Raw genomic sequence first — 14,634 nt, 5'->3', positions numbered from 1 at the left:
AGTGTACCGGGTACGGTCAGCTGTCCCCCTTTTTTGTATGCACATTACTTAAAAAAATATATATAAAAAAAACTTTTAAAGCCTCCTTCTTGGTCGGCTAGTGGGCCCCACTCCTCCAAAAACCCTAAAATTTATATATCTCCACACATTTAAGTTGTTTTAACAATTGTTTGGTTTTCATTTTATGTTGCAGCCGGTTGGAGTTTTCAATTTGCAAGTAGAGGAGGTAATCTTTTTGCTTCCAAGAGCTTGAACAAGGGTTTGATCTTCTATTTTGTCCACCAAGTAAGTATAAAACTCTTTGTGCTTCCATCTATCATTTTTTTAATAAATTTGCAGCTTGCAAAGTCTGATTTTTATTTTTATTTTTATTTTTCATTGTTTTAGCTCATATATCTATTCAATTGCATATTTAAACACAATGAGCAGCAGTGGGAGTACAAGTAGTAGTAGTGAAGAAGAAAATGTAGAGGTTGATGTTGCTAATAGTGACACTAGGCAAAAACCCGATCCTAAAGCTGATTTGTTTAAATGCCCCTCTGCCATTATGAAGAATTTTGCAAAGGGTCATTTCAATAGGAAAAAACCTCTTCTCCGATATGTCACACCTCGGCCAAAAGATAAAAAGAATTCGGGAGGGACTAGGGTGTGGGATTGTCATATTTGTTTTGATGATTTTAGGGGCAGCTATACAAGAGTGAAGTCACATTTTTTAGGTGTTTCATGCCAAGGAGTCAAAGCTTGTCCTAACCTAACTGATGAACAAAAATTAGAACGTCAAAGATTGCACTTAGAGGCTGAAATGGAGGCGCAAAATTTGACAGTGACATCACCATCCATTCCTTCACAATCATCTAAGCATATTTCATCCACCATTGGTACTAGTGGCAGCCCTATTGGGTCTAGAGGGAAGAGAAAGATGAGTAGTGGTGAGAAGGGCTTAGTGGAAAGTATGTTAAATGCACAAGCAAAGGAGAAGTGTGAGGCATCCATTAGTAGATTCTTTGTTGCTAATGGTATCCCATATAATGCAGCTTGTTCCACTTATTATAAACAAATGTTGAAAGATATTTTGAGCATGAATTTCTCATTTGTACCCTCCAGTGAGCATAAGCTACGAACCACTATCTTAGATGAAGAGTACTCAAAGGTTGCTTTGTTATTTGAGGATATGAGACGCACTTGGGTTAGGACAGGTTGCTCTATTGTGATGGATGGGTGGACCGATGTTAGACATCGGCCACTCATCAATATCATTGTCACATCCCGTGCTGGTTCTTATTTTTTGAGAGCCATAGATTGCTCAGGAAAGAAGAATGATGGAGAATTTCAGTTCACCATTTTGCGAGATGCCATAGAGGAGATTGGGCCCTCTAATGTTGTATAGGTTATCACAGATTCTGCACCTATGTGCAAATCAGCTAGTTTGATGATAGAGGGTGCTTATAGGCACATATTTTGGACCCCTTGTTGTGTTCATTCTTTGAACAATGCATTGAAGGACACAGGGAAGATTGAATGGGTGAAGCAAGCGGTGCTAGAAGCTAGAGAAGTGCAAATGTTTATTTGCAACCATCACACTTCACTTGCTCTATTCAGGTCCTTCTCTAAGAAGGAGTTCCTCAAACCAGCCGAGACAAGGTATGTCAATTATAATTATAGTTTACTTTTAGTTTGTTTTAACTTTAAGTTATTTAAAAAAATTATTTATAAGTTTACTTACATCAGATGTGATGCTTTTAGCTTTAAATTCTAATCATTAATGTTCAAGTTTAAATTTTTAATTTTTAATTGTTGCTATAGGTATTGCACATATTTCATCTTGATGGAGAGGATGATTGAGGTGTATGAGGCCCTTCAATTGATGGTGGTGAATTTAGAGTGGGGACGATGGTTTCATTCTAAGTCCTCTGAAGGAAAAGCGGTGAGGCAAAGGATCCTTAATGAGAATTGGTGGTCCACAATGAAGTAAGTTGTTGATTTTTAAATTTACTATTAGTCTTTTGCTTGCTGATTTTCCTACTAATAATCTTAAAATTCTAATTCTGATTTTTATTTTTGTTGACATCTTGATCTTGCAGATATATTTGCTCTGTCACAACACCCATTGTTGATGTCATTAGATATGCTAATACTGATGCACCTAGTTTGGGAGAGATCTATGAGACTATTGACAACATGTTGGGTAAGATGAAGAGAATTGTTGCGGCAAAGGATCCTACATTGGGCTTTTATGAGGAGCATATTAGGCCTATTGTGACACGGAGGTGGAACATGATGAATACCCTGCTTCATATGGCAACCTTTGCTCTAAATCCCAAATGGTATGCACAGTTGGGTGGAAGGGGCCTCCCATGTGATGATCCTGAGGTTTTGGATGGCTTCACAAGAGCAATTGATAAGATGTATTCAGCCCAAGATGCCTCTACTCTTCGTGCATAGTTCCTTGACTTCACCAACCTTCGTGGCCCAAACTTGGGTAAGCCACAAGCAAGGTTGGATAGAGTTGTTTTGGCACAGCGACATTCTATTGGATGGTGGACCTGGCATGGGAGAGATACACCTGAGTTAAAGATACTTGCCAGTCGCCTCCTTTTATAGGTTGCTAGTTCCTCAGCTGTAGAGAGGAATTGGTCCACGTATTCATATATCCACTCTATCAAGAGGAATGCACTTACCTCTAAAAGAGCAGAGAAGCTAGTGACAATGCATCATGCTCTTCGACTTGCCGATCGTCATACTCCAAAGTATAGACAGACACCAGTTTTGCGATGGGATGTTGAGCCTGAGGATGTGGCCCAGATAGATGAGGATGACACAGCACCAGGACTGGTTGGGGTTCCATTAGATGAGATTACACTTCCTGTGGAGGATGACAGTGAGGAGGACTCTAATTTTGATGCCATGGTAGTAGAGGCAGAATAAGAGTAGCAGTCTGTTTCATTTTCTATGTTTTTCTTTTTATATTGAACATGAACATGATTATGATACATTGATAATATGATACTTATTACTTTATGGCAGCCCTCTACCCTTTGGGCCTATAGCTTTGGGCATATTTTGAGTTTGATTCTCAGATTTATCCTGCTTATCATTATGAGTCTTATGATATTGACAATTGTTAATAACTTAATGTTCATTGTTCAATGTTCTCTAATATTGTATTGATATGCAATTTGACAATTGGGTACTAAAATAGTAAAATCGGATATTATTTCGTAGATGGCATTCAAATGTTGTATGTTATCGTTCTATAATTTTTAAATGACATGCTTTGTGCTTAGTTTCATATGAATGACATGTATATTTACAAATTTCAATGTATATTTTAAAATTTCCCTATATATATATAGCCGTCCTCGTTTGCTGTCCCCCCTCGTCCCAAAAATCACCAAAAAAATTTGCCATCCCAGAAACCCATCCTGCCATCCCCCGCCATCCCCGTACCGGAAACTTGGGGGAACATAGATAATAGCCCAATTGAAGCGTTCAATCAAGCAAATTAGATGCAGATGTAAAACCAGTTGTGCAACTTATCACTAACGAGCATATTGTCCTATATAAGGTTTTTACTTTTGTTCTTCAAGATTTTATTTCCAAATCAATAATGCATGAGCTGCATCATTCATGTTTCTGTAGCATTCATATTCCACGTTTAAGGTCAAATTTTATTTGGATGAGATGTATGGGGCAGATTGATAAGGAGATATAAAATGATCATTGGATTTCAAGTCTCTATGTAAAAGCAAATATCCTTGCAGGTTGTTAGTGGCAAGTTCAACTTCTGTCTTACTGGTTCAACAAATATCAAATTTTCCTTTGGTGGACAAGGAATAAGCAAGTGGGTAGATTTCTTTGAAAACCATCCAATACAAGACTAAAGTAACTGAATTAGAGTCCTAAAAGTAAGTTAAATGCCTCTTTGTGTTGACTGTTCTCTTCGGAGACATCACCTTACTTCTTGGTTGATCATCCACTTTTGTCCCATAGCTTACACCTTTTGGTCGATGTTCTTAAGATGGCTGGACATAGGTGGAGAACTTGAGATTTCTGAAGGTTGAGAAAGCTTAGGTATTCTTAAGTTAGATTATTTTCTATTTGTAATCTGCTTTTGATACTAAATATTGTGAATATAGTGCATTACATAGAATGTTTAGGATATAACTAAAGTATGTTTTGTACATAGCTCACTACTTGTAATTTGAAAGCTAGGAAGGTGTTCTAATGGCCTTCACAAAAAATGAAAGAAACAATCTTGTACAAAACATCATTTTAGATTTCCCAAGTCTCTCAGTTTCAGTAACTGCTACTTAAGAGAGGAGAGTGGTGCTTTTCATAGATGGAATAATGGAGTCTTTGAGTGTTGGGTTAAGGCTTTGCATGCAACTAGCTTGCAAGATGCCATCAAAAGAGCAAGGAAAATGGAAGGATCAACTTCAAGGAGTAAGTACTTTCCAAGGAATCTCCATCATGAGATGGAGACAGACAAAAAAAACCACTCACATAAGGATTCTGATCAGTCCAAGAAGTCACAGACCAGATTGGATAATGAGCATTGAAATGACCTCAAAAAGAAGAAACTTTATTTCCAATGTGCAGAACCATGGGACCAACTCATATGTGTGCATTGAAGGCCAAAGAAAAAAAAATTAGAGTATTTTACAGCCCCTGAATCAAGTTCATAAAATTCAGGATAATGGACCGAAGAAAGATCGAGTGAATAAGGTTCCACATCAGATGAGTCAGAAGGAGGACATGGAAGGAAGAGTTGCATGCCACAATTAATCAGCCTGCAGAAAATTGGTTAATTCAGAGTTAGGGGTGTGTTGTGTGGGCAGCGAATAATCACATTAATAGATACAAGTGCAACACACAATTTACATAGATGAAGGGATTGTAGCACAATGGGGTTCAAAGACTGAAGAATGTGAAGGATTTAGAGTAATGGTTGTTGATGGGTTCACAATCACACGTACATGTAAGATATCAAACTTATGCATTCAACTAGTTGAGTATAAATTGAAGGCTAATTTTTGTTGTTGTTAGTATTGGAGATACTGATGTAGTACTTGGCATCCAATGGCTACGCTCACTTGGTGAATTTAGAATGAATTTGCAAACGATGGAAATAAAATTTGAAGTTGAAGGGAAAAAGTTTCTTCGTAGGGGCATGACAAGTAGTGGTCCAAAAATAGTGTCATTCAAAAGAATGAAACAAATAATGAGACACAATCAAGTGGAGTGGGCAGTAGAGTTGGGCTTCATACCAACGGATTCAGAACAACAAAACAGGAGCTTCCAGCCTGAAATTAAAGTGTTGTTGGATAAGTACAGTAAAGTCTTTAGTCACATACCACATGGTATCGAACGGATAGGGGTATTGAACACATAATAGAATAGGAGGAAGGTGCTAAATCGGTCATAACCACTCCCTACAGACATTTGAGAAGGCATAAAGATGAAATCGAGAAGGCTATCAAAGAGCTATCAAAAATTGGACACATATGACCAAGCAAGACTCTTTTACGTTATTTTGTGGTTTTGGTGAAGAAGAAAGATGGCACTATGCGCATGTACATTGATTATAGAGCCTTGAATAGGAGGGCGATTAAGGATAGGTATCCCATACCTTGCATTGATGAGCTAATAGATGGATTGCATGGAAGTTATTTCTTCTTGAAGATTGACTTTGATCCGGATAGGACCAAATGAAGGTATGAGAGAAGCATGTGGAGAAGATAACCTTTTGATGCCATTATGGGCACTACGAGTTCCTAGTCATGCCTTTAGGGATGACTAATGCACCAACCACCATCTAATCTTGCATGAACTGGATCTTCGTTAAGCAACTCCATAAGTTTGTCTTGATATTTTTTTGATGACATTTTGATATATAGTAAAAAATGGGAAGAGCACTTGAAACATTTAGAAGTGTTTAGTATATTTGAGAACAAATTTCTGTTTGCTGAGTCTAAGTGTGAATTTGGGTTAATGAAATTGTTGTACCTTGATTACATCTTTAGTTCCAAAGGAGTAAGTGTTGATCTTGAAAAAATAAAGGCAATCATGGATTGCCCTCCCCCAACCAATTGATCATTGACATAAAAGTTTTGTTGGTTTATGCGGATTTTATAGAAGGTTTTTCAAAGGATTTTCACAGGTGGCTGCCCCATTAACCGATTTGACTAAAAATGGAGCTTTTGCACATTCCAATGAGGTGCAAAAATGTTTTGGTCAGTTCAAGGGTCCAGTGAGTTCATGTCCCATGTTGGCAATACCTGATTTCATGAAGCCATTTGAACTGGAATGTGATGCATCAGGTGAAGGGATAGGTGCTGTCCTCACACAAAATAAACATCCTATTGCAGTTGTAAGTAGGAAGTTAAGAGGTGCTGACAAGAATTATTCAAATTATGACAAAGAGATGTTAGCGATAATGCATTCCCTTTCTAAATTTTGGCAATACCTTGTTGGGAGAAAGTTTATAGTTAAGACTGATCACTATAGTCTCGAATACTTCTTGAACCAGCAAGATTTGAGTGAGAGGCAACAAAAATGGGTGAATAAACTACAAACTTATGATTTTGATATTGTTCATGTCAAGGGAAAAAAGAATGTTGTGGTGGATATCTTGTCAAGGAGGCCAAATATATGTTCAGTTATGGAGGTGATTGCTGAATTGAAGGAAAAGATTACAGCTGAATATGCAAAAGATGCTTGAGCTTCAAACCTCCTTGAAAGTAAGACTCATGATGACAGCTATAAGGTGCAAGATCTCATACTTTACATGGATATGATTTTCTTCATACCGAATTCTAAATTCAAATTGGAAGCTTTGAAATCATTTCATAATGCACCCATGGCTGGTCACTTTGGTTTCTTTAAGACCTATAAGCAGATAAGGAAAGATTTTGTTGGAAAGGGATTAAGCTTGAAGCTCAGAAGTTTGTACAAAAATGCCCAATATACCAACAAAACAAACACAAAAACACATTCCCAGCTGGTTTGCTGCAACCCTTGCCCATAACCAATTAAAAATGGGAATTTGTTTCAATGGATTTCATAAGGGGATTATTTGGTGTCCAAGGAAGAAATTGTATCCATCTTGTGATTGATAGACTAACCAAATTTGTACATTTTATCGCCATTTCAGCTACGTATACAAAAGTACAAGTAGCAGGTCTATTTTATAAAGAAATCTTCAGGCTTCATGGGCTGCCCCATAACTTAGGCAGTGACAGGGATCGGAAGCTTATGAGTAAGAATTGTTCAAGATATGTGGAATTGAGTTCACTCCCAACACTAGTTATCATCCACAAACAAATGGTCAAAGTGAAATTGTTAACAAGTGGTTGGAAGGATATTTAAGGAATTTTGTTTCAGGACAACGGAAAGCATGGGTGAAGTGGTTGCACATGAGTGAGGATTGCTATAACTCTTCTTATCATATGTCCACCAAGATGTCCCTTCAAAAGGTTCTCTATGGCTATGAACTACCGAGTTTGTTAGAAATGGTTTTGAAAAAAGTAGAAAACCCAAGGTTGCAGATTTATTGCAGCAAAGCCAAGACATAGTAAAATCATTGAAAGAGAACATCCAACGAACTCAAAACCAGCGGAAAACAATCTGTAGATTAGCACATGGTAGAGAGGCAATTTGGAATTAATGATTTGGTATACTTAAGGTTGCAACCTTATAGACAGTCTACCCTCAAGAAGAGTGGAGCTGAGAAACTCAAGCTAGTGTTCTACAAACCTTATCAAGATGTTAGGATGGTTAGCGAAGTAGCATATGAGCTGGAGCTTCTTGCAAGCAGCAAGGTACACAATGCTTTTCATGTATCCAGGCTCAAGAAGGCACTAGGATATAATGTAATTCCATCAACAATTCTACCCCTGCTCTATGAAGCAAATTGATCTTAATTCTGGAGGTAATTCTTGAGACAAGAGAGAGGACTCTCAAGAAGCATGGGATCAAGTAGTACTCGGTGAAATGGAAGGATTTTCCAATGGAAGATGCAACTTGGGAAAATGAGCAGGTTTGGTCACACCCAACTTTGAAATTGCTTGAGGACAAGCAACTATTGGGGAGGGAGGACTTTAATGTTGTCCCCTAATCTCATAGATTTTACAAGACATTTTAAAAATGCTTTTACCTCTTTTTTTTTCATTTAATAAATTGAAATACTAACGTATATGTATTTACACGAAGCATCCTTAAGAGTTAAGATTAAAATTATATATATATATATATATATAGTAAAAGAGAGGAGCATAACGAAAAAAAATGGTTACGTGGTCGGCACTATGAAAGGTCTTGTACATTACCATAGTAGAGAGTTCCTAATTATATCTAGCCAAGCAATGCTAGCGTACAAGGGGAGAATATGGTAGAACAAAATATCAATCAGACAAATTGAATGTATTAGTTCGACTCCTATGTGTGACAGGGTCTTGCTAGAGAATTACTTGTTATCTTCGGTATTGAAAGATATGCTCAGGATAGTTGGTAGATGTATTAGAGAAAATTGCTTAGTCATTGGATAGAACACAGAGATAACAGGGTTTTCGAGAGTTAGGTTGGAAGTCCACACAATCCCAGAAATAAGTCGAATGGTAGAAAAAACATCTACTAGGAATAGGAGAGGAGTAAACTTAGTGTTAATGCTGTGAAGGGTTCATGGAGATGTAACTTTAGTCTTTCTCAACAAGACAAATTTGACCAGGCACTGGAGGAGTTACCGAGTTGTCATACGGAAAGACATAGTTGGGACTAGTAGCTAGAGTAGGAAACAAGAATGTAGTAGGGATATGCAGGAAGAATAAAAAATAAGAATGAATACATAAGTGTTTTCGGAATGAAGAAGAAGGTGAGCGGAGCTATATATTCGATTAAGGTATGACAATAGCATTAGTAACAGGTAAGAGGGGAGACTCTAGCTTAAGTATGGTCAGGGATTTCACTATCATTTGTCAAATACCATATGTGACAGGGATAAGTTATGTAGCAGGAGAAAAAGGGAAACATTGAAGCCAACAATCGAACAAGCCAGGGAAGCATTCGGGAAGGTTCTTGTTATGTAGCCGATGACCCTTCAGGAAGGTTCTTCGAAAAGTATATATACATCCTCCGAGATCCTTGTAATCAACATCATAAGCATAATGTAATCTCTTTGGCATATGTGAATAATAAAAGGAGTACTGCTATTCCATATTCTTGTCTGTATGCATTAATCTATTTACCCCATACGGTAAACATTTGGTGCCATTGCCCAATGGAACTGGAACAAGGGCAGAGGAATGAAGACTAATGCCAAATCAGCTTAACAAGGGTAGAAATAAGATAAAGGGAAAAGATGGAATACACACCGCACAAGAAAATTTAATTTTGGCACAATAGGTCGAGCGCACACGGAGGTTTCAACAGATTGTCAACAGACACCGAAGCACCGAGAAATTGTTGGAAGAGACTTGACAGCGGTTGGATTTGGTGGAAGAAGCAAGGGAGGAATTTTTGAACCTATATACGTTGAGGGAAGAGAATCTAGATGGAAGGGAATTAACTCACACGATTTGGAGTGCTGAGGGAGCACGAGTGTGAACTCTTCGTTTGCGATACACTTCCGGAACGGACAACTTCGCTTGACAAGATCCTTCTTCACCAAAGAACGCAACTGTCCAAAACAACGCTGGTGTTCGAGTGCAAATCGCCAGGAGACAAAGCGCCGGTGTCGGAGTACAAACTATCGGGATACAGAGCGCCGGTGTCGGAGTACAAACTGCTAGGATATAGAGCACCAGTGTCAGAGTGCAAACCGCTGGGATACAGAGCACCGGTGTCAGAGTGTAGAACAACGTTGGTGTTGTAGTGCCGAACGTTGCTGGTGGAGCAGTACTGAACAATGCCCGTACACAAATTCAAGTAACAATGGCAAGACCAAAGGAAAAGTTGCCAAAGTTTGATGGTGATGGAACGATTGATCCAATCAGACACTGTAAGACATGCGAAACAATTTGAATGGCGAATGGCATAATTGACAGAGATGAATGGGTGTGACAATTTCTAGCAACCCTAAGGGGTGTAGCAGTTGATTGGTTTGTCGACATGGATCCCCAAAAATTAACTGCATGGGCAGACATTAAAAAAGAGTTTATCATCGAGTTTCAATTGTTGCGCGACGACAATGAAATTGTAGCAGAAATCTACACCACAAAGCAAAGGAAAAATAAAATTGTCCGTGTATATGCCAGAAAGCTCAAAAAATTAATAAATAAAATGGAAAGTAAGTTGACAAATGGGCTGAAAAAGTGATGGTTCATTGAGGGACTACGCTTGGAGTTAAGAAAGAAAATGAAGATTGTGCTGCCATCATCATACACCAAAGCATATAATCAGGCGATGGACTTAGAGAGTGAACAAAAAAAAAAAAAAGAAGAAAAGTAGCTCATCTGACTTAGATGACGCGTCTGTGGAAAAAGATAGCAGTGATGATGAAAAGGACAACAAGAAGGTCCGAGCTCTCCAGAAGGATATGATCCAAATCATAGTTGGAAAACTCGCCAAATCCAAAAACTCGCCGAGCCCCCCAAAAGTTTAATCGGGAAAAACTTGGCCATTTTAAAAAAAAACTCGAGAAAACTCGGGAACCTAAAAAAACCGCTAAAATTTAATTCAAAATACATTTTTTTGCAAATTTCAATGAGAAGATGCATCTAATGAGTTCATTATAGAGAACACAAAAGAAAGAAGCAGGAGTTTAGATATATATAAATGCATAGTGGGTACAAAATCACATTCTCATGCTGAATGCTGATGGCGGGAAGCATAATAGTAAATAATTTGTGTCAAACTAGAAGTAAAAACATCATTACAATCACATTTTCCTCTTCCTAGCTCTACTAGCATATTGTAACTCTCTATCTTACATAATATATATAGGCTTTTTGTCTTTTGTTTCTAACAAAAAAAAAAAAAAAATTTAAATTAAAAAAAAAATTAAAAAAAAAAAAAAAAAAAAAAAAGAGTTTTTCTGAAAAATTCGCCGATTTTTTGCAAAAACTCGGCGATTTTTCACAAAAACTCAGCGATTTTTTCTTGCGATTAAATTTGAGAAAAACTCGCCAGTCCCAAAAACTCGGCGATCAGTAGAAACTCGCCGATTATTCGGTGATTATGCCAACTATGATCCAAATGATGAAGGAATTTAAAAATATACAGAAAGAGACGAATGGAAACGAGTTATGGTGCACCGAATGCAAGACGAAAGGTCACACGAAGGGATCCTATCCAAAGAACAAGTTCTGTGAGATCTGCCAAATTATGGGACATTCCATAAAAGAATGCCCCTTCAATATGAAAACGAGAGGACCTCAACAAGTGCTCCTGACACAGGAGGCTTTTGGGTCCGGAGGGAGTGGAAACACTGGCAATGAGGGTGCCATGTTGGGAGGGTACAAAAATAATAGAAGACATCAAAACAACAACAACAATTCCAACAATAATAATGGGAGCTGTAGCCGAATTCAGTACGATGCGAACAACTGCCCAATGGTTCAATGTCGAGCATGCAATTTGTGGGGCCACTTTGCATGAAACTGCACATCAACGAATACACCAAAGTTGTTATGCAGATGGTGCAATCTAGGAGATCATGAAGATGCCAAGTGCCCGAAATCAGGAGTCAATTTGATCACCATTGGGACAGATGAGGAGGTTCTGGCAATCACATGGAAACAAGCAAAACTATACCTTGACCCGACCGAAGGAAAAAAGAGATTGGAAGAAACGCGGGCGCAAATTGAGAAAGCAACATAGGCAGAGAAATCACAATGGAAGGACACTATCGGTGCCTCAACAAGGAATTGTGCAGAACAAAACATCGTACGACAGATACTAAAAACTGAAGTACTAGTCAAAATAGATGATCTTCTGCTCACAATGCCCCAACTTCGATTAACACTCACAAACATTGCTCCAATTGCCAAACCACTAGGAGAATATGGAAGGGAAAAGGAAAGTGGAGCAAGTACAGAGGACTCAATGCTGCTAGCCCTCACATCTAGATGGCATCTGACAGTCGTCGAGATGGGAATTTTGGGAACTATTCTGATAGACACAATCGTGGACGGAGGATCAGGTGTGAAAATGTTACCAGAAGATACCTGGAAGAAGTTGGGACAACCGAAGTTGTGGCCACCTACCTTCCAATTATTGTCGAAGGACCAACACAGCATTAAACCTCTCAGCGTCCTAATGTCACAACTAGTAACTATTGGAACATAGCCATTCCTACTCGATTTCGTTGTCATCCCGTTGAAGAGGAGAGGATATGATGCCATTCTGGGCCGTGGATGGCTCGTGCAAGCAAATGTCAAGCATGACTGGAAGAAGAATACACTATCACTGGAAAGCAAAGGGCGAAAATTCATTATTGATCTACACATGCAAATGTTGGGTGAGGAAGCTCTCTCATCTAATTTCGAAAACGAGGATGAAGGCAAGCAGCAAATGGAACTAGATCCGAAAGGTGTCCTAAGGTTGGAAGGAAGATCGACGAACGATGATTTGGATTCGGTGAATGGATTATTTCACTGGCAGATGGAGAATTACGAGCTATTCCGGAGTTGCAACATACTCATGATAGAGGAAGGACATAGTGGAGATGGATTTCCAAAAGTGTTCACGGAAGTAAAAGAAGGGGATGCACGGCTAGATGAAACACTTGCACATGTATTCGGTGAAGGGAAGCCAATCAAATATAATGAAGCCACAGTGCAAACTATGAATTTGGGAGATGAGGCTGAACCAAAAAACATATTGGTGGGGGATAATTGGGATCCAGTACTAAAAGGAGCAACATTTAAAATATTCTTGGAATACAAAGATGTATTCGCTTGGACATATAAGGATTTGAAAGGAGTCCCGCCGGAGCTGTGTGTTCACTGCATCTCATTGGTCGAAGGTGCAATGCCTGTACGGAAGCGACCTTACAGGATGAATAAGAATTACGTGGCACGGGTTACGGAAGAAATCAACCAAATGCTAGAGGCAAGTATTATCTTTAAGGTTCAAACAAGTGAATGGATATCACCCATAGTTATATCCCTGAAGAAAGATACCACCCAAATCAGGATATGTGTCGATTTCAGATGTCTCAATGCTGTAACGATCAAGGACCCCTTATCGATACCATTCACAAACAATATATTGGAGGAGGTAGCTGGACATGAGATTCATTCATCTATGGACGGGTTCTCGATATATAATTAAATTTGCATAGCAGAAGAGGACGAGCTCAAAACGACATTTGTGGTAGAAGACAGGGTGTACGCATACAACCGGATGCCATTCGGCTTGTGCAATGCACCGACGATGTTCCAAAGAATCATACTGCACATATTCGAAAAAATGTCCGTTGAAAATTTCAAAGCATTCCTAGATGACTAGTTCGTATTCAGCACTGAAGACAAACATTTGGCGGTGTTGGACGAATGCATGGAAAGATGTCGAAGGGCACAACTAGCTTTAAATCCAAAGAAATGCAGATTCATGGTTTCGCAGGGAAGATTGTTGGGGCATACAATCTGTAAGGAGGGATTGAAAACAGATCTAGACAAAGTCAGAGTGATAATGGAAATGCAGCCATCTACAAATGTAATGGAGGTAAAGTCATTTCTGGGACACAAGCTATTATAGAAGATTCATCAAAATTTTTACCAAAGTATCATACCCATTGGACAGGTTAACATGCAAAAGGGAACCGTTCAAATGGGAGAAAGAATAGGATGAGTCATTTGAAGGGTTAAAGGTACGATTGGCCACAACACCTATCTTAGCATACCCGGATTGGAACAAGGAATTTCATGTTTATGTCAAAGCATCCAACTATGCAATAGGAGCAACTCTGGCATAGACAGGGAACCACGGGCTAGATCACCCGGTGTATATTGCGAGTCGACTACTATCTAAGGTAGAGAAAAATTACATTATAATAGAACGGGAGGCATTAGGAATGATCTACATAGTGCAAAAGTTCCAGCATTACTTGCTGGCAACACCGTTCGTGTTCTATGTAGACCATCGGGCTTTGTTGTACTTGGTGAATAAACCTGTCATCCAAGGAAGAATCAGCTGGTGGCTACTTTGTTGTAGTTCACCTTCAAGATCATTGTATGGGCTGGGAAGAAACATGTTAGTGCAGACCATCTATCGTGAATTAAAACAGGTGAACTAGCGGACGACGGCGTGAATGATGACTTTCCTAATGCATAGTTATTTCAAATTGTAGTACTGCCAAAATGGTACACGAGTATTGGGGAGTACCTTTCCACGGGACAGCCACCAAGGGAGATGCCATAGAATGAAAGATGGAAATTGATATTAAGGAGCCGTACATTTCAATTGATTAATGGATTACTGTACAAAATGGGGCTGGATCACATTCTGCGGCGGTGTGTGTTGGAGGAAATACCAAAGGTACTAAAGGAAGTGCATGAAGGATCGACAGGACACATGGGACCACACAACTACGTCGAAGGTACTCTTGGTAGGACTATGGTGGCCAACTATACACAACAATGCCATGGAGTGGGTCGTTGCATGCGACACGTCAGTGAGTTGGGAAACCATTAAAAA

General features: G+C 38.9%; 2 protein-coding genes across 7 annotated transcripts in view; both read left to right on the top strand.

Annotated features, from left to right (window-relative positions):
- ATRX (P-loop containing nucleoside triphosphate hydrolases superfamily protein) overlaps window positions 1-14,634 on the top strand; it is a 273,756-nt gene that overhangs the window by 193,952 nt on the left and 65,170 nt on the right. The window lies entirely within an intron of this gene.
- Window positions 1,694-3,056, top strand: LOC149568118 (uncharacterized). Its single transcript, XM_089821116.1, has 2 exons — window positions 1,694-1,968; window positions 2,082-3,056. The coding sequence occupies exons 1-2, from the start codon at window positions 1,763-1,765 to the stop codon at window positions 2,440-2,442; spliced, it is 567 nt and encodes a 188-aa protein (XP_089677242.1). The 5' UTR covers window positions 1,694-1,762; the 3' UTR covers window positions 2,443-3,056.

This window comes from Cupressus sempervirens, chromosome 3, assembly GCF_028749045.1.
Source record: "Cupressus sempervirens isolate cs-2001-9-10 chromosome 3, ASM2874904v1, whole genome shotgun sequence".
NCBI lineage: Eukaryota > Viridiplantae > Streptophyta > Pinopsida > Cupressales > Cupressaceae > Cupressus > Cupressus sempervirens.
The sequence above is the reverse complement of the archived record's forward strand: the minus strand, read 5'-3'. Positions and strand labels throughout refer to the sequence as shown.

Bases quoted from the DNA above. Each gene is read 5' to 3' on its own strand.
- LOC149568118 (XM_089821116.1), top strand. From the start codon at position 1,763: ATGTTCAAGTTTAAATTTTTAATTTTTAATTGTTGCTATAGGTATTGC. The intron at 1,969-2,081 runs GTAAGTTGTTGA...TTGATCTTGCAG, and splicing joins AATTGGTGGTCCACAATGAA to ATATATTTGCTCTGTCACAA.